Raw genomic sequence first — 17699 nt, 5'->3', positions numbered from 1 at the left:
CGTGAAAAAGTAATATAGGTGGCCATATTGTGCTCGGGAGGATTCTGAAATAAATGCAGGCAACAAAGATAAAGTCAGCATGTTCCAAAAACCAGCGACGAAGAGGCATAAAAAAATAAATCTAAGATATGTCTTTCAATTGCTTAATTTTTTTTTTCTGCTTACATTAGAATTGAAATATGAAAGTTTGTTTTTTTGGATGAGATGAAGATTTATTACCTCCCCTCAGCTTGCGTTAGGTCCCCGTGTGACATGATATGATGTTTTAGAAGACGGGTTTTTGCCCTGAAATAAATAAATAACTTTTTTTCAAGAATAGTGAATGTATCTATAACGATATAAATTTCAAAATACAGCTTGAAGCATGCACATAGTGATTACATTAGGGATATATAAGGAATATCCAAAAATAGATAATATTTATTAAGTTTTGGTCCACATCAACAAGAAGCCGATCTTAGCTCAGTTGGTAGAGCGGGAGACTGTAGTGAGCCCCCAAAAAGGGCTAAATTGTCATCTCTAGGTCGCTAGTTCGAATCTGGCAGATCGGAATTTTTTTGCTATGCTTTGAATTTTTTGAGATCCCGCTGACGTTCTTCCCTGCCGTTCGACTACATGCGTTCGGTTGAACTAAGATTTTTGTAACGACATATCTTAGAGTGAGTGAGGCAGGCTTCTTTGACTTAGAGGATTCCTTTTTTACTCCATCGTTTAAACCCATATTCTTCTCAATTGTTTGCCCGTCTGATTTTTTCAATTTAATATGCGTTTCGCATGCACACAGTCTACATCACGGCAACCGTGCACAAACAGAAAACGTCTCAATGCCCTTCCTATGCAATGTTTGATTGGTAAATGAGCAACCGGGAAATGATATTTTTGATTTTGTTGTATACAAAGATAAATTATTCTACAATGGTTTGCTGAATGGAACGAGCTAAGCTATAGGGGTCGACCCAAAACAAGATGCTGTTTGGTATGGACAATTTACAAGTTCTTCAAGACAGCTTCAGTGACCTCGCTAGTGGTAGACTTGCCACCAAGGTCAGGGGTGAGGATGGTAGCTTCGCTAAGGACCTTATCGACAGCACCGTAGACTTGAAGAGCTTCCTTGGTGTAACCGAGATGTTCCAAGAGAAGAGCAGCAGATCGAATGGCAGCAACGGGGTTGGCGATGTTCTTGCCAGCAATATCAGGGGCAGAGCCATGGACGGGTTCACCCATAACAAAGTTATCACCAACGTTGGCGGAAGGAACGACACCAAGGGAACCAACAAGGGCGGCAGCACCATCACTACGCACAGTACGGTTAAAAAACCACTTGCCGTACACAAATTAGAAATGGAAGATGTTGACTTACCTGATGATATCGCCGTACAAGTTAGGAGCAACTACGACATCGAAGGCCTCAGGTTCACGGAACATACGGTAGACCATGGAGTCAACCAATTGCTCCTCCATATCAACACCAGCATATTTCTCAGCATTTTGCTCCTTGACACCACGAACGGTCTCACGCCACAATCCATCAGTGACGCTGAGAACGTTAGACTTGTGAACAATAGTGACACGAGGCTTGTGCTTCCAGAAACGTTCAGATTCTGGCTTTTGTTGACGAAGGCTCTCGCGGGTAAGGGCCATGTTGAATGCCATGGCACCAACGCGCTTGGAGGCATACTCAGAGATCTTACGATCAGCCCAAGCAACCTTCAATCCAGTCTTGGGGTCGACTTCCTGACGCTCTGATTTGATGTACTGAGAAAAGAATGAGATTTAGACATGGTACATTAATGGTTCTTCTTACATGTCGTCACTTTACTCACCAAGCACTCAGTGTTTTCACGAATGATCAACATATCAAGTTCTTTCTGGTTGGGGGTGGAAGCGGACTTGACAGATGAGACAGGGCGAACGTTGGCGTAAAGGTCAAGGTGCTTGCGCAAAGCGACAATTGGGGATGAGTAGCCAGCAACCTTGTGGGATGGCGAGCTGGTAGACAAACGCGGTATTAATATTCATCACCCGCCTATATCTGTGCACATGCCAATTACACCAACCTGACAGCACCGAAAAGAGCACCATTGCACTCGTTCTTCAAATGGTCAATGGTTTCTTGAGGAAGAGCAGTTCCAGTCTTTTGGAAGTGCTCGAATCCAGCATCAAGATGAACAAACTCGAACTTGGGGCCGGAAGAAAGAGACTCGAGAACACGTTGGGCAGCCTATGTCAAAACCAAAACACTGGTGAGCTGAACTGCTATGCTTCATTACCAATTTTTCAAAAAGTTAAGCAAAAATCTTACAGGAATGACTATCAGATCAAACGATAGAAGGTGACGGAGGAATATCTGCATTAATGACAAGGTGGTGCCATAACATGGTCAAGTATGGACGGTACTCACCTTCACGACCAATGCCGTCAGCGGGCAATAAGCCGATCTTAAGAGTCTTTGCAGATGTAGAGGTTGTCAAGGTACGGCGTAAAATGTTGGAAGCCATGTCTAAAAGGTTGAAGGACAAAGGAGAAAGTGAAAGGGAAGGGTGCTTAAAAATCGCAAAGGACTTGTCTTAATGCCTGTCACAGATGAGATGCGGAGATGATCTTTTTTTATTTGAAAATTTACAGTACAATTACTACACGCAACATGTGCATCCGCTTTGCTCAGCAAACGGGTCTTGGTTCTTGTTGTTGCCCCAGACTGAAGGCACTAATGTGTCGTGGTTCGTTTTGCAATACTCTATCAAACTATTGAAACGGTGATGAGCAATCAACTTCTATCTGCAGTGTCCTGTCCCTAAAACTTACGATTTACTAGCATCTGAGACTGGTATGCGCTGAACTTCAAGTTGTTCCTTCAACTTATCGTTGGTCTCAGTCATCTTGCGAAGTTTTGTTTCCGACATTGTCTGTCTGACCATGATGGGCAATGGTTGCAATGGATGTGCGTGTGTTCAAAGAAAATGTGATTGCTTTTATATCCAAAAAGAATATTTCTTTTAAAGGTCAATATGTAGAAAATAGTGGAATAAACGCTCAGTGTCTCGTTAAATCAAAGATAGTGAGGGACTGGAGTGCTTTGAAGGGAAGAGAAAGAGGTTTTGGTTGATCCTTGTGCATTGAGTCGGGGGTTGAAGATCGCCTGTGTGCTGTGCAACTTGCAAACCTGGAATTCCCTGTTTTGTGATATTCTTTCCACCTTCATGTTGCACTTTGGAACTGAAACGGGAGGGATCATTCTCTCTTATGTATAAACCTGTGAAGCTTGCTGCCTGCTTCCTGTCCCAGTATTTCTTTCAGGTCTTCAACGCTAACCTTGCTAAGGTCCTCGATGTTTTCGACTTTGCTCATCACTAACCGGAAGTTCTTGGAGTTGATACCTGGCATGCTTCGAAGTATTTCCTGTGGCGTCAGGTTAGTCATGCTGTTCACGTCGTCAATGCTTTCTGCTCCGATAAGGACAGCCGCCTCCACATCAGGTTCATCGTGACTAGACTGTATTCATCGCGTCAACTGAAGTTCGTTAAGAAAGACATCAACAATATTTATTTTACCTTCAGATCTCGAAAGATGGCCGCAGTTTCGTACGGACTGGAAGACCATATAATTCTCAAGTTGGGGAAGGACAACGTCAAAAGCACCAACTTGGATGACAAGTCAGTTAGAGTTATATCGTTCTTCAGGTCTGTCGAGGGCTGAAATTGTATTCAAATTTCAGTCAGCAAAACGAGTGGTTGTTAAATGGGCATGCCTTCAATCGTGATTGATGCATACCTGCAAGGAAAATGATTTGTTTTGATCAAATTCGATCAATAGAACAGGTGTTTTGTAATGCAAAGACATGTTTTCGCATTGGGTATATCTGTAGTGTGATATATTTCATTAATGGTACGTATGTAATCGTCCTTGTCGCTTTCACTATACTTACAGACGGCCAGAGCTGAATGAGCTGATTAAATCAGTGATACTCTTTCGTTCAACGCACAATTCAGGGCTCAGGATATAGTCCCCAACTTGTAATGTACAGGGTGCTATCCTCATTCCTTCTTTGTGTAAAATAGGCGGGAGAGAGCTGCGGAATTCACGCATGTCCACAATTACCTTGAGAAAGACGATGTGAACAACAAAAGTACAAACTTAGGACCTTTGAATATTAGTGTGGCACACTTACTGTTGGCGCTCCAGACTTTAGTCGAGTGCCACCGCCAATTCGTGTACTGATCGTTTTAAGAAACACGTCTTCTTCGCCCGGTCGCTTTCTGCTATCAGCAATGGGAACAGCCATAATCTGGGAGCATACATTTAGACGGCTAACAAGAACAAAGAACAGTAAAAAGCATATTGTTTACCGATTTTTCTCTGATCAGCTTTTCAAATGCTTCTTTCTCTTGTCGAATTGAGCTGAGATATTGCTGCTCTTCTACTGAATTGTCGTATATCATAAAGTACACTCTAACCTCTCTGTCTGGATGTGAAGCACGATATAACTTGGAATAAAACGGGGCGTTAATCATAGCACGTATCCCCATATGCAAGTCAAAACATAACTGTACCTCTACTCTGCGAACAAATGCTGGGTTTGGATCGTACATTATGATAAATTTGGGTTGCAATTGCTCAAGAAGAGCGGCTTCATCTTCTCCAACATACTGACTAACTGTAACTACCTCTGATGGTGCTATTTCGTCAAAGTGGGGTAATATGTCTTTGTGGCTCATTACGTCTGTGAGGTTCGCTGCAGGATCAAGTGGTGTACCCATATCTATGTTCTTCATCACATTTTCCTGATCAAGCCTGTTGAACAATGTCAGTGCGATGCTGTTCATTATATACTGAGAACAAACTGGTGCTCTACTTACGCTTCAGCATTATCTGTTATATCTTGTTGGAATGTATCAGCCAATGGACGATTGAAGGCCATGGATGCCGCTGCTATGGCTGAAGCTCCACGAACTCTCCTTCGTTTGTTTGGAGGCGCGCCTCCTCCGCGAACATTTGATGTGTATTGTCCAGAACCACCCCCTCTTGAAGTATTTGATTTGTCCTTCAGTTCTTCCTTTACCTGCTGATTGATCTGTACAATGCCTGCTTTCCATCGGAAGTAGTTCCTAGCAAGCCGAGAGAGAATGGGAACAATACTGGAATTTTTGGCTATTGTACTCTTTGTTGATATGTATTCTTTCAATTGCGTGCACGTCCGCTGCTCATCTACCATAACCAGAATAGTCGCTAAATGAAGCATCAGGCGGATTGAGCATTTTTTTAGGGAAGTAACGTACTCCTTATAACCTTACCATCCCGAGCATTTGTGACGGCAATATCATGCTCTATTTCTTCCAGTATATCATGAAGTAGCCCCCACTTTGGTTGCTCTTCAAGGACAAGTTTCGTTTTCTTGGGTAGACCAGGGGTGGGTGTGTGCTCGTAACTCTGATACTCCTCATCTCTCTCCTCTACAAAGAACCGTTTTTTACTCAGCTAGTAAATATGATTAGTTTTGCCACCTTACATTTCAATTCCGAAAGGATCATCCTTACCGAAAATATGACATTTGCAGCATCCATCAACAGCCATGGTGACTGGTTGGTCAACAATTTTCCGTCCGAAGGAGTATTACTGGCCATAATAGTTTGAAGAAAGCTGTAGAATGTTATGCAGTCGTAGCCTGCCAAATATCTAATATCGAAGGTTAACAGATGTACGATCATATCGCCAAAAACCGTTCACAAAAACGTACGTAAGAAGATGCCGTAGAAGCTTAAGGTCTCCTACTAACTGCTTTGTCTTGATAGCCACACGATGCCAATTCGGATCCAACTGTCGCCGTATGATGGTGTCGAAAGATTTGAACATGGAGTTTTCAACAGTAAACTCCTGAAGGTCAACCTAAGGATGCAGGTTCAGTCAAAGTTCAACTAATTACAAATGATAGAAGAACAAAATACCCCAGTGTTTGATCTTTTGATTTCAGAAAGGCAAGCATCCATACATTCTACTATGCTATGCTGAATTTTATCCATCTTTTCGGACATGGGCTGCCTTAGTTCTATGATATTTTCGTTTGAAGATTCAAGGTCATCTGCAACCATAACGTGAAATCTTCCTTTTCGAATGAGTTCGAGAACATATTTGTAAGAGACGCACTGGGAAGCCTTACCTTGGCCACAAATGAACTTTTCTCAAAAACAGCGACTTTAGTGTATTTTGCAGAGGTGCGAATCCAGTAACGAACGACTCGCTTTGATCAGAAAATGCTTTGATAAATCCTTGCTATCGATGGGTTTAGTATTTGTCTTTGATGCTAGTATACATTCCCTATTCATTTTACCTCGTTCTCTTCACGGTACAACTGTAGAATGAAAGATTCCATAGACGTAGCATTAACGCTGGAAATTTATGTCAGACACTCAATTTCGTACTTGGCTGATCTTCTATGGAAACGTCTCGTACCTATGAGCATAATGAACGACGATACCGGAAATGAGGTGCGTTGGAATTCGCTTGAGTAGCATATCCACTGCCAAAATACGAGATGTAATCGAAAAAATGCCGCTATTCCTATACATGTCACTCCTATTGGCGAAATTGCTTAGTTCGCATGGACCCCCAACAACAACCAGTCCGACTCATTACTTACCGAGTCTCTGCTGGAGTTTCATACTCAATTACTTTCATCTGCCTTTCAGCCGGAACTCCCATACATGCTAGTTCGTCATTAATAGCAGTATCGTCTGCAGGAGTGCTGTTGATAAGCAGTACCAAATGGCTATTATCCGTGTACAATTTCAACAATGAGCATAGAACTTTACGAAGTCCGAGTCCTCTTGCAAGGATGAGGAGTCCATCTTCGGCCACAATTTCTGTTAAAATTTCTCTCTGGAACCCTAATGGCAGTTCTGTCATTGCGCGCAGTACCGCAAAAGGAGTTGCAGAAAGTTCATTCACGGCACGCTGGATTCAAAAATTTCCAGCTCACCTAAAAAAAAGTCACTCCAGTGGAATGAGTTGTTCTTCTAATACAGAAAGCTCATCAAGTTTATTTCGACTTAAACCCTCAAGCTTTCCTTCAAACAATCTCTAGTGGGTCTTTATCCACAGTACTGACAATGATTTCTATATTTTCTCCAGCCTCTGTTTTTTCATTGCTTAATTCCTTTGCTAACGCAGGCTTCAATACCGCATCCAAATAGCCTCTTTCTGTATTGGAGTGTTCACCTAGACTATTGTGTTAGCGGTATTTTAGACAACGGGGGCTTGAAATGAATGAACTTACAAAGAATAACGCTAGTATCCCGCGCTAATGCAGCAAGAACATCGTGATGTCCCATTTCCCCTGAGAAGTACAAATCAGCTTTGACAGGAGCTAAAACACCTGATCCCGAGCCTGCACAGATGGCAACCGTTTTGATAGCTGCACTATTGGAGCTTGTGTGAGGAGAGGCTGTGGCTACTCGAACTATAATCCCGACGGTGTTACTAAGATTGCTATCTTGATTTCATTCTCGAGGAAGATGCCTCACCATGCTTTAGCCCAGTCAGAGCCTTCACCCTTTCAACTACTGATGATAGACTGACAGGCTCATCGTATGTAAATATTCTTCCCGAACCGCATCCCTCCTGGCCTGAAATAAAAAAAAATCAGAGGTGTTAAATATGGCGATAGATGCTCGGACAGAGCTTCCAACGTAAAGCTATACCTTCAGGAGGGGATTGGTTTAGGACGATCGGTTTGCATGATCCTTTACCAAGCCCACTGGCCAACCAGTCATTGACTTCAGAAGAAGAGTTTCAGTTTGCACGTTTTGGTATTGGACTCATTTTTCCGTCACAGCGACCACCTACCTCCTCCTACGCAATTATCGCAAGCAGTATGGGGAGAGTATATTCCCACACCCTTTGCAATCGCTTTAAGAACAATTGATTGTTTGACATCTTCACTAGTGAGGCGTTTCATGGATTTGAAAATAGGGGGATGATATGAGACAATGGTGCCAACCTGTCAAGTACAATCATGATTATGATCAGTAGGTATGCCAGCATATACAAGCTTTGCACTGAACGACAAACCTTTGGATCGGACAGAGCTTCCTCCAAGACTTGAGGTGTCAAGTCGATGGTCAGAAAGACCTTGTTTGCCTGCTGTTGTGGATATGGTGGTTCTAAAATGTCGCGTTGGCGTTGCGGATCAAGGACTTTAAGCCATAGGGTGTCAAATTACATACCTACTAGCACGCCAACATTGTCCCAAGAGTTCTCGGCTATCTCCAACGGAGCAATTCTCTTCATTGCGCGAGTAACCTTTGATAGTAGGGACATTTCGAATTTGGAATTTGATTTAACAGGTTAAGATTTGGTGAAAGAGTTGCCTGGTATCAATTTGCAAGTCCTGGCAAGCCGGTAATACCAGGTGAAAATGCGTTAAATTTTAGGTTTGTCCGTAAAATTATACTTGCGCGGATGTGCACGCAACAGCCAACCCTTTATGTGACCATACAAAATGAATATCCATATTTCTACGTAAAATAGAATACTGGGTACTGAGAACAGACCTAGACCTGGTTCTATTGAGTTTGATTTGGCGTTGTCGCATCATGCGTGGATGAAGTAAATCGATTCATCGACTTGCAAGAGGGTCGTTGAACTGTTGAGATAGTCACTTAACATAAGCAATGAAACGAACTATTCCAAATGCAATTGAAGTAATTATGACAATGAACGAAGGCTAACATCTCACATCATACATAGCGATACCTTTGAAGTTTGACAACTTAACTTTATTATTCAATTTACGGAAGAAAGAAGGTACTTCAAAGAATAGAATCTCATATTCAAGTCTCCTATCTGTTTACTTGTCTCAACTACTCTTGCGTATTTATGCCAAGGTTACAAATGGATTTGACCGAATCCCCTCATGTTGCTTAGCAACATGCTGCTACATAACAACCGTGCGACATCTCGAAAAAACTCCGTTGCGCGTTTCACAAACCAGAATGTGGAATCTGTTCACCGTCAGCTTGCGCCACCACCCAAGATTAGCATAAATATCAAGCTCGTTTTTTTCACAAATGTTTCCATAAGCCAAACTCAAATAATGTCTTGTTTTCGCCGTTCTAACGCTCGCTTACGCATCCTAGTTCCCAAAGATTTCGATATCAACTCCATCCAAAAATGTCCAATTGACTCTTGCTGCAATTTCATTCCTTTGGACGACGATGCCCTGAAAGAAGAACCAGATTTACCATTCGTGGTCCTTCAACAAGAGTACTTCATTGCGCACCTAACTGGACGTCAATTCAAATGTGATTACAATTGTCGAAATATCGTTCTGTCCAAGTTATACGGGTATCGAACGGCTTTTCTGCCTTACCGGGCCGAATCTGCCGCAAAAATGATCGACAATAACTTTGGGCTTGAAATTATTCACGATACACTTCATAACAACGAAATACCTCGTTTGATATTTGCCCAGGAGGGGTTGCAGTTCTCAAATGTAGTTGAAAATGGCACCAACTGTATAATGGAAAACTACACCAGTTTAGATCTACAAAACCTTGCTGAAATCACCAAATCCAAACATTGCAATCACGACTTCTTTATAGTATATCTTGGACCGTCAAATGATTCCAAACATCCAAATATGTGTGCGAGCCATCAATATATGTGCTGCAGTACGAAGACACTGGAAACGTATGAATACAGAACTGCAATACAGTCTCGTGTTGAAAAAATGCTGTACGAGGATGTCGAAGCTTGTATTAAGAAATGGAAAGCGGAAGATCAGGCTCTAGAGTTGAAAAAACCAGCGAAAAGAACTCCCAACTTTCGTTTAGTAGACATCCAAGGAAATCCGGTAGAGGAAGATACTGATTACTTACTTCAAATGTACGATCAGCCTGAAGATGTTATCAAAGACGGGGACTATGGATCAATATTCTATGCCACGTATCGCCTCAACCGATCAGAAAAGATAGTTGTTCGCTTTTGCATCATTGATGGAATTCACTACCTCACTTACAATGGCAAGTTTTTACAAGCGGATGATACCAACGGAGATGAAATCGGATACACGGAGGAAGAGGAAGTACCTGAAAAAAACTACAGGTTGGAATTCCATGTCACTGAAAACAACACCTTCAAGACCGCTAAATGGGATAAGAACATATGGCTCAGATTCGAAAAGAGAACTCTCAATCACAGCTATTTGAACTTCAGTGAGATCGAAGAGGTTATGAGATGGGGTAAACCTCTGGAATTAATGTTGAAAAGAGTATGAGCACTTTTATTTAATTTGTACTGTTTCTATCTAATTCTGAAGATATATCTTCTTTTCTTATCCAAATTTATTTTATCCTTTTCATCTTGACAATATAATGTTTCAGTACAATGGATGGATTGTTTCTATGAGATGGCTTTAAAAATGACGCCTTCACAATGGTTCTATGTAATCAACGTAAACCTCACTCTTGAAATGTTTACTTGTAGTATTGGTAGGATATGTTTCTACCAAATAAAATCAGTTGGCAATGACGATATTCCTAATCTTGAGTTATTTTGAAGCGACTTGAGCCGTTAAACTTGAAAACGCTAATGGCACGTCACCCTTTTGTCTCAATATATGGACACCATGTCACGCATCGCGGTATATACCGTAAATTGCCTGGATTGCTCCTCGAGAAACTTAAACTTCAGTACAGTAAGTGTTTCACTAAAATATCCATCAATAATGGATATTAAATTTCATCGAAATGAGTGGTCCAGCCATAGCTAAATCGATCCCAACAGTTGTGCTTATGTGTGCATTTACCAATATGGTGTCTAGCAGCCTTTGTACGGGTGCCTCAATAATAACCGTCACCTCCAATATCCCGCGCAATATTGCCTTTTAATATTCGTCAGTGGTTGTGGGATTAACAGATGTGAGGCGCTATTTTCAGTCAAAATGGTATTAAGGTGCATGTTGCGGCTACTAGCTCTTCGTTCAGCGACTGCAGCCAACAGGGCAGTTGTGCACCGTTTGTATGACCTTCTCGCCTTTCCGTTCGTACCTTAGTGTATGTTTGTTTTGTCAATGTACTGGATCTGCTAAGAATGATTTTGTCTCACTAGTAGCAAGTATGTGCAGTGCGTTGTACAACGGTGTTTAATTCCTGCACAAAAACGACACGCGCATATTCAGCTTTGGAAAAATTTAGTCTATTCCCACTTGAACTGCGATGGTACTGTTACTGAAGCTCAAGTTTACATCGGCGTACTATACAACGGGTTGACTATGAAATTCTCAGAGTACCGTATTTACATTTACCTTAAGACAAGGGTCCGTTCTATATATATTTCAGTTGATACAGTACGTTATTTGTGTACATTTTATGGCCATGCGATGCTTGCGCGATCACAATGATAGGGAAAAAAGAAGCCATCAATATAAGTATGCAGATGAAATGCTGCTATTTTAGTTTTATTTTCCATTCACACTTTCTTGATCTGTTCACACATTGAGCGGGGATTCAATATTCAAGAAACAATGTTTACCAAATATAGAAATGAAAATCGTCAAGACAATGCGAACTTTCAGCGGCGATGACAGCATGGCTCCGTCATAATCCTCAGCTACGTCAGGGAAGAAGATCAGTGGCAAAAAAAAGTAAAAAAGTATATAAGTGAAACAACAAGAAGTGGGGAAAAGGTTTTATCATACTTTTATATTCTCACACAATGTCCAATCCCCAACAACCCAACAACCACGCTTTCCAAGCCGGATTTTCCAAGGCCAAGGATGAGTACGAGGCTGGATACAAGGCTGCTATTGGCCACCATCACGGAGCACCTATTGCACCCGGCCAGCAGCAACCAGGTCTTGATCAACAGCAACAGCCTGGCCTCGGTCAACAGCAACCAGGTCTTGGTCAACAGCAACATCCTGCTTTCGATCAGCAGCAACAAGGTCTCGGTCAATCTGCTCTCGATCAGCAGCCAGGCTATGGCCAACAGCAGACTGGTTATGGCCAACCACAGACTGGTTACGGACAACCACAAATGGGCAACCCAACTGCCGGCAACATGCAACAAGCTGGTGGCAACGGTATGAACAGTGATGTCCAAGGTAATGCTTACCAGCAACACAAGCACGACTTGAACCAAGACCCTGGTGCCGGAGGTGCTATGGGAGGAGTTCGCCAGCAAGCATATGATGAGCACAAGAGACACCTTGATCAAAACCCAAGTGCCGCTGGTGGTGTTGGTGGTGTTCAGCAACAGGCCTATGATGAGCATAAGGACCATCTCGACCGAAACCAGAATGCAGGCACTGACCGCATGGCTGGTGGCCCCGGTGCCGGCATCACTGGTGGAAATCTCAACAACCAATTGGAGCAAGAAGCTGCTGTCCACAGCGGTCCTCCTCATGGTCTTGGCAACAAGATCAAGTCCAAGCTCCCTCACCACTTCAACGATGGTACCAAGGTCCCCCGTGAACTTCGTGAAGATGTCAGCGGACAAAATGGCCCTGGTCCTATGTAAATTTAAGTTCACTCGACCCTCTCACATCAAAGCATTAATGCTATAGTTCATGTACAAATTATCCCATTACTTTTACATATTTTATAAGTAAACAACAAATTATTAGCACAAAATCGATTCAGCTTTATTTTTAAGTCGTGGCTCAGTCTCAGTTACTGCATTTATTTGGGAAATGGCACGTGTACTATAAGACAACTGCATAGAGGATATTCTGATATTGATTGGCATAATGCATGCTAGATAGAGGATGGGAAGAGATATATCGTAAAAAAAAAATACATGTATAAACTATGTATCGGCTGGAAACCTTGTAAAGACGACAGGCAAGCAATGTGAAATAACCAACGATGTACTGTGTGTGTGAACCATGGTGTCATTTATCGCTATACATTGAACAGAAACCGTTTGATTTAAGAACGCTTGGTCAATACAACACCTTTAGCAGGAGTCAATTGAAGGAAACCCTTTAAGTGTGTGAAAAAAGCTTGCGGGTTAGTCGGCTATTTGTCAAAGTTCAAAGTGCATTGTGATACATTACCATAGCCACACGGTTTGGCGCGCGCTTTCCGTCCTTGGTATCAGGGGAGATATCGTAATCTTCAAGGATCTTCGCAAGCAGATAACAGATCTCTTGACTTGCAAGGTATCGACCGGGGCAGGCGTGGTATCCCAAACCAAAGCTGAGCAAATCCAGTCCAACAGAGGTGCTTTTCTTGGTCTTGCGCGAAACAAATCGTCTGGGGTCCATTTCGGTCAAGGGAATGTTATTTTCACCAACATGTTGGATAGTTGGATCGTTATGGACATCATCGACGGCCATTCCTACACTCTTTCCCTTGGGTATGATGATGCCGTTGCTGAGTACTGTGTCCTGCATGGCCTTGTGGTTGATACCAATGTAATCGCTATTCAATCGCAACGTCTCACGGAAGATGGAGTCGATGATGGGCATGTCTTTAACAACTGCAGGGGTCAATACACCATGCTTCTTCTTGGCTGCCTCGGTTTCCTGTCGGATCAGCTCTTGGATATCGGGACGATCAGATAGTAAATGCAATGCCCAAGTCGTGAATAAGCTCGTGGTGTGAATACTTGCAAATGAGATGTCTTGCAGCCAAAATCCTGCCTCTTCAGGCGTAGGCTGGCTACCATCTGCATTTGGCATATGTAGCATCATGTGCATAAAGAAATCTGGATCCATCTGACCTTCCTTTTCCTCTTGTTCTTTCACTTTTGTGAGAACAGGAGTAATGTGTTTCATAGTAATATCGATCTGATCACTGATATCGAGATAATTTTTGGTAACGAAGTCGGCGAGATTGGCTGGAAGAGAGGTATATGCAATAGCAGCTTTGAAGATGGACTGTGCATAAGTAGCCATTGCCGTAATAAGCTCTTCGCTCTCGCCAACTTCCCGACCTGCGAATAACAAGGCACTAATGCGTCCCACCATATGTTGAACTGCGTCAATTTCGAGTGTAGTTGACTTCGCTCCAGGTTCGAAATGAATATCCAATTCTAATCCTCTGTCGACGGCATACTGCATTCGATCTTCAAAGATTTTAAGCTGATGTGACTTGAAATTGTTTCGTACAGCTTTGACGATAGGGCTTTTGTTTTCGTTTTCATGCTTGACTTCTTGACGCTTTTGTTTATCATAGCTGATGTTGAGGATACGCTGAAGGGGTAAAAAGTCTTCAACGCCTTCGTTGAAATCCAGATATTTGTCTCCAAGTCTAAAGCATTCCTGAATGTATGGACCAGTCACCACGACCATGGTTTTACCGAACGTGGTACTATGACAATATTATATCGTTAGCGTGGTATGGGGGGCTTGGGGAGGGTTTTTTTTCAAGAAGTTTACGCTTACATTTGAAAGATGGGGCCATATCTTTTTTTGCACTTGTCGATAAACTTTCTAGGGTCTTTGCTGAGGTCCAGTCCATTACCAATGAAAGGAATATTGTAAGGCACAATAGGTGGCGTGTTGGCTTTTCTGCGCGTCAGTGTCAGCCTCCATATCGCCCAAGTTGCGGCAACGGCAGCGGAAACAGACAGCACAGGGGATGGAGGGTCTTTTAAAATGTTTTGCACTCTATGAGAAATATGCTCGATGACTTCGTTTATGTTGTTGTTCATGTTGTTGACGATATACCAGGGAAAACTGAAAAGAAGAAGAAAGGGTTAATGGCAGTGACGACCGTTTATAAATTCAGAAGCCAGCAGCCAATGAACAACTCAGTTTTTATAATGTGAGGCTTTTGTTCAAAGACCTCCGCCCCAGTCCATTACACGAGGAGCTGGATCAATAGATTGTCCCACCAACCTCTTCTCTTTGATCTAGACTTGAATAAGCAATATCTCGATGGGGTAGTAAGCTATATCATTCTTCTGAAATATTAAGAAAGATGGTAATAACTTCGGTATTCCCACCCCCGAAGTGTAATGGGAAATGGGCCGATTTTCAATAGCCGTGTTCACTCTGAGCTATGTCATTCTCCGATCGCATAAAGTCATAAAAGGTTCAATATTGTCTTCTTAGCAATCGACAATTCTGTTAGACAATACACCGAGCGGTTGATTAGAATAGTCTGGAAAAAGGTCGTGGCGTGTAATATCCATATCTTGGCTCAATGTTGCGGATGATATCACTTTTACATTCTGCCACCATTGATTCAAAATCGTGATTTTTGAAAGAAAGAGAGGATAGTCAAGAATAGTCAATCACGTTCCATTTTTGATTTATGGAATAAATTATGCAAATATATAGTACATCGATTATCTTTGCTATACGGTGTGTTGAGCTCGCTTGGTGAACCTAACATGCTGTGCAGGTACCACCATGACCATTCCCTAAAAAGACACAATAAGAATGAAACATCAGATGGTGGGACAAATTCAAATGTTTCCCGGCCTGGTGAAGTACTTACCAGAGCAAGTCGATTAGGAGCACGCTTTCCGTCTTTGGTGGTGGCAGATATATCATACCGGTCGATGATGGAAGCTAACAGATACTTGATCTCGACGCTAGCAAAGTAACGGCCAGGGCAAGAGTGGTATCCTACACCGAAAATAAGTAAATCTGGACCTACTGCAGTACTCTTCTTTGATTTCCTTCCAACAAAACGGCAAGGGTCAAATTCACTCAGAGGAATGCCGTTGGGACCAATTTCTTGCAACTCTGGATCCATATGAGCATCGAATACTGATAGTCCGATGGTCGATCCTTCTGGGAGAGTAATACCACTTTGGAGAACAGTCTCCTTCATTACCTTATGGCGGAAACCAACATAGTCACTTCCAATGCGGAGTGATTCACGGAAAAAAGAGTCCAGAATTGGCATTTGACTGACTACCTCAGGTGTAAGGGTGCCAACCCTTTCTCTTGTCTCATCCATTTCCTTTCGTAACAAGTTTTGTATATCAGGGCGGTCGGACAGATCATGCAAGGCGATACCTAGATAAATACTAGTGGTATGGATACTGGCAAGCGCAATATCCTTCAACCAGAATGCGGCCTCTTCAGGTGTGTGCGCATGATCGTCGGCGGCTGGAGTATGAAGCATCATGTGCATAAAGTCGTTTGGTTCCATTTCACCAAACTGATCTTCCTTTTGCTTTATGTCCACGACATGAGGAACCACTTCTCTCATAATCACGTCGATGTTTTTGCCTACCGACATGTATCGTCGAGTAATGAAGTCAGCGATGGTTCTTGGGAACGTGGCTTGAACAACGCTTGCTTTGAATACACTAAGAGCAAACGTGGCAAGGGCTTGGATGAGAGGTTCATTGTCCGCATAAGCTTCACCAGCAAACACCTGAGCACTGATGCGTGCAACAACTGTCTGGAAAAAGACGCTGGCATCCACAGTTGTGGAATTCTCACCAGGTAGGAATGTAATGTCTTTGTTCATCCCTCTTTCAGTAGCATCCATGATCCGATTCTGAAAGAAACCAATTTGATGTGATTTGAGATTGTTGCGTACCAAATGAACGAAGGGATGCTTTGACCATGGAAAATCAGGGCCTTCAGGTTGCTTCAACTTGTCGTAGCTGATAGTGACGATGTGCGCCGTTGGTAACATTTCCTTGAGGCCTTCTTGAAAATCAAGATATTCATCGCCCATCCTGAAACAGTCTACGACCTCTTTCCCGGTGATGACTGTAAGCTTTTGTCCGTACGAGTAGCTGCAGGAGAATCAACAGATTTAGCATAACGTTGTCGTAACTTGAGATATAATGCGGGTCAATGCCAGCCACGAGAGAGACTTACATCTCGAAGACAGGACCATATTTCTCCTTACACCGCTGAATGAACTTGGCTGGGTCTCTGTTCATGGTGAGTCCATGGCCGATAAAAGGTACGGTGTATGGTACGACTGGTGGGAGGTTCTTGGGTCGTTTGTTTGTGGAGGAGAAAATTTTGTACACAAAGTACGACACGAATAAAGTGGTGGAAGCTGTGACAACTGGAGCTGGAAGCTGTTTGTAAGACTTTTGAAGTTCACCAGCAAGCTGCTGTAAGCTACTGTTGATGTAGCGTAAGCTCATAGAAGACAAACGTAAAACGGGCGGAGAGAAAGGAAAGAGAGGTTACGGATACGGTGTCCGCTAAAACATCAACTGAGCAATCCTGAGTCGGCCACAAACTTTCTGGCCACAAGCCCGAAAAAAGGGAAACTGCTGAGAATCCCCGAAAGCCATTAGCATGAAGTTTGCTGTTAAATCCGCGCCCACGCTCAACATAACTTTTGGAGGTAGATGATTCCAGCAATCACAAGGCATGTAGTGAAAGGGGGTATAGTCGACATGTCATGGACAATAAACGCTAAAAGGACTGTCCGCGGCAGATATCAATGGAAGATCGGTGTTATGAGCGTGGCTGAGCTTTGTGAAATTATGTGATTGTTGGCGTTGTCAATAACGTTCGTGTTCAATGACTTTTAAAATCGATCGCTTCAAAGCGGGACGTAACGCGCGAAATTAGATGGCCCGGTTGTCAGTTGAAACCGCGAAAGAAGCACTCACTGCACATTGTAGTTCCGGAAGCTATGCACCTTATTCACATGAAGTAGCATGGTTTCCATCAAAATACATTACTTTGAAATGATGCTTGGTAAAATCATGTAGGCTAGGTCATTGGCATCTACGCTATTCTTGTTAACAGAAAATAAAGGAAGTAA

General features: G+C 42.7%; 8 protein-coding genes and 1 non-coding gene across 9 annotated transcripts; 3 read left to right on the top strand and 6 right to left on the bottom strand.

Annotated features, from left to right (window-relative positions):
- The first annotated feature begins 451 nt into the window (after positions 1-451).
- Positions 452-551, top strand: K450DRAFT_t100. Its single transcript has one exon. It is a non-coding gene; the product is annotated as a tRNA-Tyr (tRNA).
- A 166-nt stretch (positions 552-717) lies between these two features.
- On the bottom strand, positions 718-2528 carry K450DRAFT_257664 (uncharacterized protein). The gene is made up of 6 exons (XM_051591710.1): positions 2402-2528; positions 2303-2310; positions 2058-2221; positions 1824-1989; positions 1361-1755; positions 718-1294 (listed from the first exon to the last, which is right to left on the bottom strand). Exons 1-6 carry the CDS (start codon positions 2496-2498, stop codon positions 988-990), a joined length of 1137 nt encoding a protein of 378 aa, XP_051441318.1. The 5' UTR covers positions 2499-2528; the 3' UTR covers positions 718-987.
- A 34-nt stretch (positions 2529-2562) lies between these two features.
- On the bottom strand, positions 2563-3074 carry K450DRAFT_257657 (uncharacterized protein). Its single transcript, XM_051591709.1, has 2 exons — positions 2806-3074; positions 2563-2745 (listed from the first exon to the last, which is right to left on the bottom strand). The coding sequence occupies exons 1-2, from the start codon at positions 2916-2918 to the stop codon at positions 2634-2636; spliced, it is 225 nt and encodes a 74-aa protein (XP_051441317.1). The 5' UTR covers positions 2919-3074; the 3' UTR covers positions 2563-2633.
- K450DRAFT_257648 (uncharacterized protein) lies at positions 3075-6942 on the bottom strand. Its single transcript, XM_051591708.1, has 16 exons — positions 6635-6942; positions 6448-6570; positions 6326-6383; positions 6155-6267; positions 5943-6096; positions 5735-5883; positions 5535-5673; positions 5292-5475; positions 4857-5226; positions 4551-4791; positions 4347-4484; positions 4169-4285; positions 3926-4098; positions 3772-3859; positions 3552-3692; positions 3075-3492 (listed from the first exon to the last, which is right to left on the bottom strand). The coding sequence occupies exons 1-16, from the start codon at positions 6898-6900 to the stop codon at positions 3232-3234; spliced, it is 2715 nt and encodes a 904-aa protein (XP_051441316.1). The 5' UTR covers positions 6901-6942; the 3' UTR covers positions 3075-3231.
- A 46-nt stretch (positions 6943-6988) lies between these two features.
- K450DRAFT_257643 (uncharacterized protein) lies at positions 6989-8397 on the bottom strand. Its single transcript, XM_051591707.1, has 7 exons — positions 8220-8397; positions 8065-8156; positions 7840-7993; positions 7695-7769; positions 7518-7619; positions 7271-7453; positions 6989-7212 (listed from the first exon to the last, which is right to left on the bottom strand). The coding sequence occupies exons 1-7, from the start codon at positions 8311-8313 to the stop codon at positions 7064-7066; spliced, it is 849 nt and encodes a 282-aa protein (XP_051441315.1). The 5' UTR covers positions 8314-8397; the 3' UTR covers positions 6989-7063.
- A 691-nt stretch (positions 8398-9088) lies between these two features.
- Positions 9089-10320, top strand: K450DRAFT_283609 (uncharacterized protein; the record flags this gene model as incomplete). The annotated part of the gene is made up of 1 exon (XM_051593483.1): positions 9089-10320. The coding sequence occupies one exon, from the start codon at positions 9089-9091 to the stop codon at positions 10268-10270; it is 1182 nt and encodes a 393-aa protein (XP_051441314.1). The 3' UTR covers positions 10271-10320.
- Positions 10321-11440: 1120 nt separating this feature from the next.
- K450DRAFT_257637 (uncharacterized protein) lies at positions 11441-12639 on the top strand. Its single transcript, XM_051591706.1, has one exon. The coding sequence runs from the start codon at positions 11710-11712 to the stop codon at positions 12511-12513; it is 804 nt and encodes a 267-aa protein (XP_051441313.1). The 5' UTR covers positions 11441-11709; the 3' UTR covers positions 12514-12639.
- A 1-nt stretch (position 12640) lies between these two features.
- K450DRAFT_257633 (uncharacterized protein) lies at positions 12641-14688 on the bottom strand. The gene is made up of 3 exons (XM_051591705.1): positions 14384-14688; positions 13052-14309; positions 12641-12977 (listed from the first exon to the last, which is right to left on the bottom strand). The coding sequence occupies exons 1-3, from the start codon at positions 14650-14652 to the stop codon at positions 12924-12926; spliced, it is 1581 nt and encodes a 526-aa protein (XP_051441312.1). The 5' UTR covers positions 14653-14688; the 3' UTR covers positions 12641-12923.
- Positions 14689-15083: 395 nt separating this feature from the next.
- K450DRAFT_257631 (uncharacterized protein) lies at positions 15084-17386 on the bottom strand. Its single transcript, XM_051591704.1, has 2 exons — positions 16790-17386; positions 15084-16704 (listed from the first exon to the last, which is right to left on the bottom strand). The coding sequence occupies exons 1-2, from the start codon at positions 17065-17067 to the stop codon at positions 15234-15236; spliced, it is 1749 nt and encodes a 582-aa protein (XP_051441311.1). The 5' UTR covers positions 17068-17386; the 3' UTR covers positions 15084-15233.
- Between the last annotated feature and the right edge of the window lie 313 nt (positions 17387-17699).

The sequence above is a fragment of the Umbelopsis ramanniana genome, assembly GCF_025399195.1.
Source record: "Umbelopsis ramanniana AG unplaced genomic scaffold K450scaffold_67, whole genome shotgun sequence".
NCBI lineage: Eukaryota > Fungi > Mucoromycota > Umbelopsidomycetes > Umbelopsidales > Umbelopsidaceae > Umbelopsis > Umbelopsis ramanniana.
The sequence above is the reverse complement of the archived record's forward strand: the minus strand, read 5'-3'. Positions and strand labels throughout refer to the sequence as shown.

Excerpts from the sequence above, each read along its gene's own strand:
- K450DRAFT_257664 (XM_051591710.1), bottom strand. The coding sequence starts at position 2,498 with ATGGCTTCCAACATTTTACGCCGTACCTTGACAACCTCTACATCTGCA. Across the intron at positions 1,756-1,823 it reads GTGAAAACACTGAGTGCTTG|TACATCAAATCAGAGCGTCA; the intron begins GTGAGTAAAGTG and ends TTCTTTTCTCAG. Across the intron at positions 1,295-1,360 it reads TTGTACGGCGATATCATCAG|TGATGGTGCTGCCGCCCTTG; the intron begins GTAAGTCAACAT and ends TACTGTGCGTAG.
- K450DRAFT_257657 (XM_051591709.1), bottom strand. The coding sequence starts at position 2,918 with ATGGTCAGACAGACAATGTCGGAAACAAAACTTCGCAAGATGACTGAG. Across the intron at positions 2,746-2,805 it reads GTCTCAGATGCTAGTAAATC|TTTGATAGAGTATTGCAAAA; the intron begins GTAAGTTTTAGG and ends CCGTTTCAATAG.
- K450DRAFT_257648 (XM_051591708.1), bottom strand. The coding sequence starts at position 6,900 with ATGACAGAACTGCCATTAGGGTTCCAGAGAGAAATTTTAACAGAAATT. Across the intron at positions 4,485-4,550 it reads CATTTGTTCGCAGAGTAGAG|TTATATCGTGCTTCACATCC; the intron begins GTACAGTTATGT and ends TTTTATTCCAAG. Across the intron at positions 4,286-4,346 it reads AGCTGATCAGAGAAAAATCG|ATTATGGCTGTTCCCATTGC; the intron begins GTAAACAATATG and ends GTATGCTCCCAG.
- K450DRAFT_257643 (XM_051591707.1), bottom strand. The coding sequence starts at position 8,313 with ATGTCCCTACTATCAAAGGTTACTCGCGCAATGAAGAGAATTGCTCCG. Across the intron at positions 7,994-8,064 it reads AAGCTCTGTCCGATCCAAAG|GTTGGCACCATTGTCTCATA; the intron begins GTTTGTCGTTCA and ends TGTACTTGACAG. Across the intron at positions 7,620-7,694 it reads AAACCAATCCCCTCCTGAAG|GCCAGGAGGGATGCGGTTCG; the intron begins GTATAGCTTTAC and ends TTTTTATTTCAG.
- K450DRAFT_257637 (XM_051591706.1), top strand. The coding sequence starts at position 11,710 with ATGTCCAATCCCCAACAACCCAACAACCACGCTTTCCAAGCCGGATTT.
- K450DRAFT_257633 (XM_051591705.1), bottom strand. The coding sequence starts at position 14,652 with ATGAACAACAACATAAACGAAGTCATCGAGCATATTTCTCATAGAGTG. Across the intron at positions 14,310-14,383 it reads TATGGCCCCATCTTTCAAAT|TACCACGTTCGGTAAAACCA; the intron begins GTAAGCGTAAAC and ends ATATTGTCATAG. Across the intron at positions 12,978-13,051 it reads CGCCAAACCGTGTGGCTATG|GGTTTCCTTCAATTGACTCC; the intron begins GTAATGTATCAC and ends ACACACTTAAAG.
- K450DRAFT_257631 (XM_051591704.1), bottom strand. The coding sequence starts at position 17,067 with ATGAGCTTACGCTACATCAACAGTAGCTTACAGCAGCTTGCTGGTGAA. Across the intron at positions 16,705-16,789 it reads TATGGTCCTGTCTTCGAGAT|CTACTCGTACGGACAAAAGC; the intron begins GTAAGTCTCTCT and ends ATTCTCCTGCAG.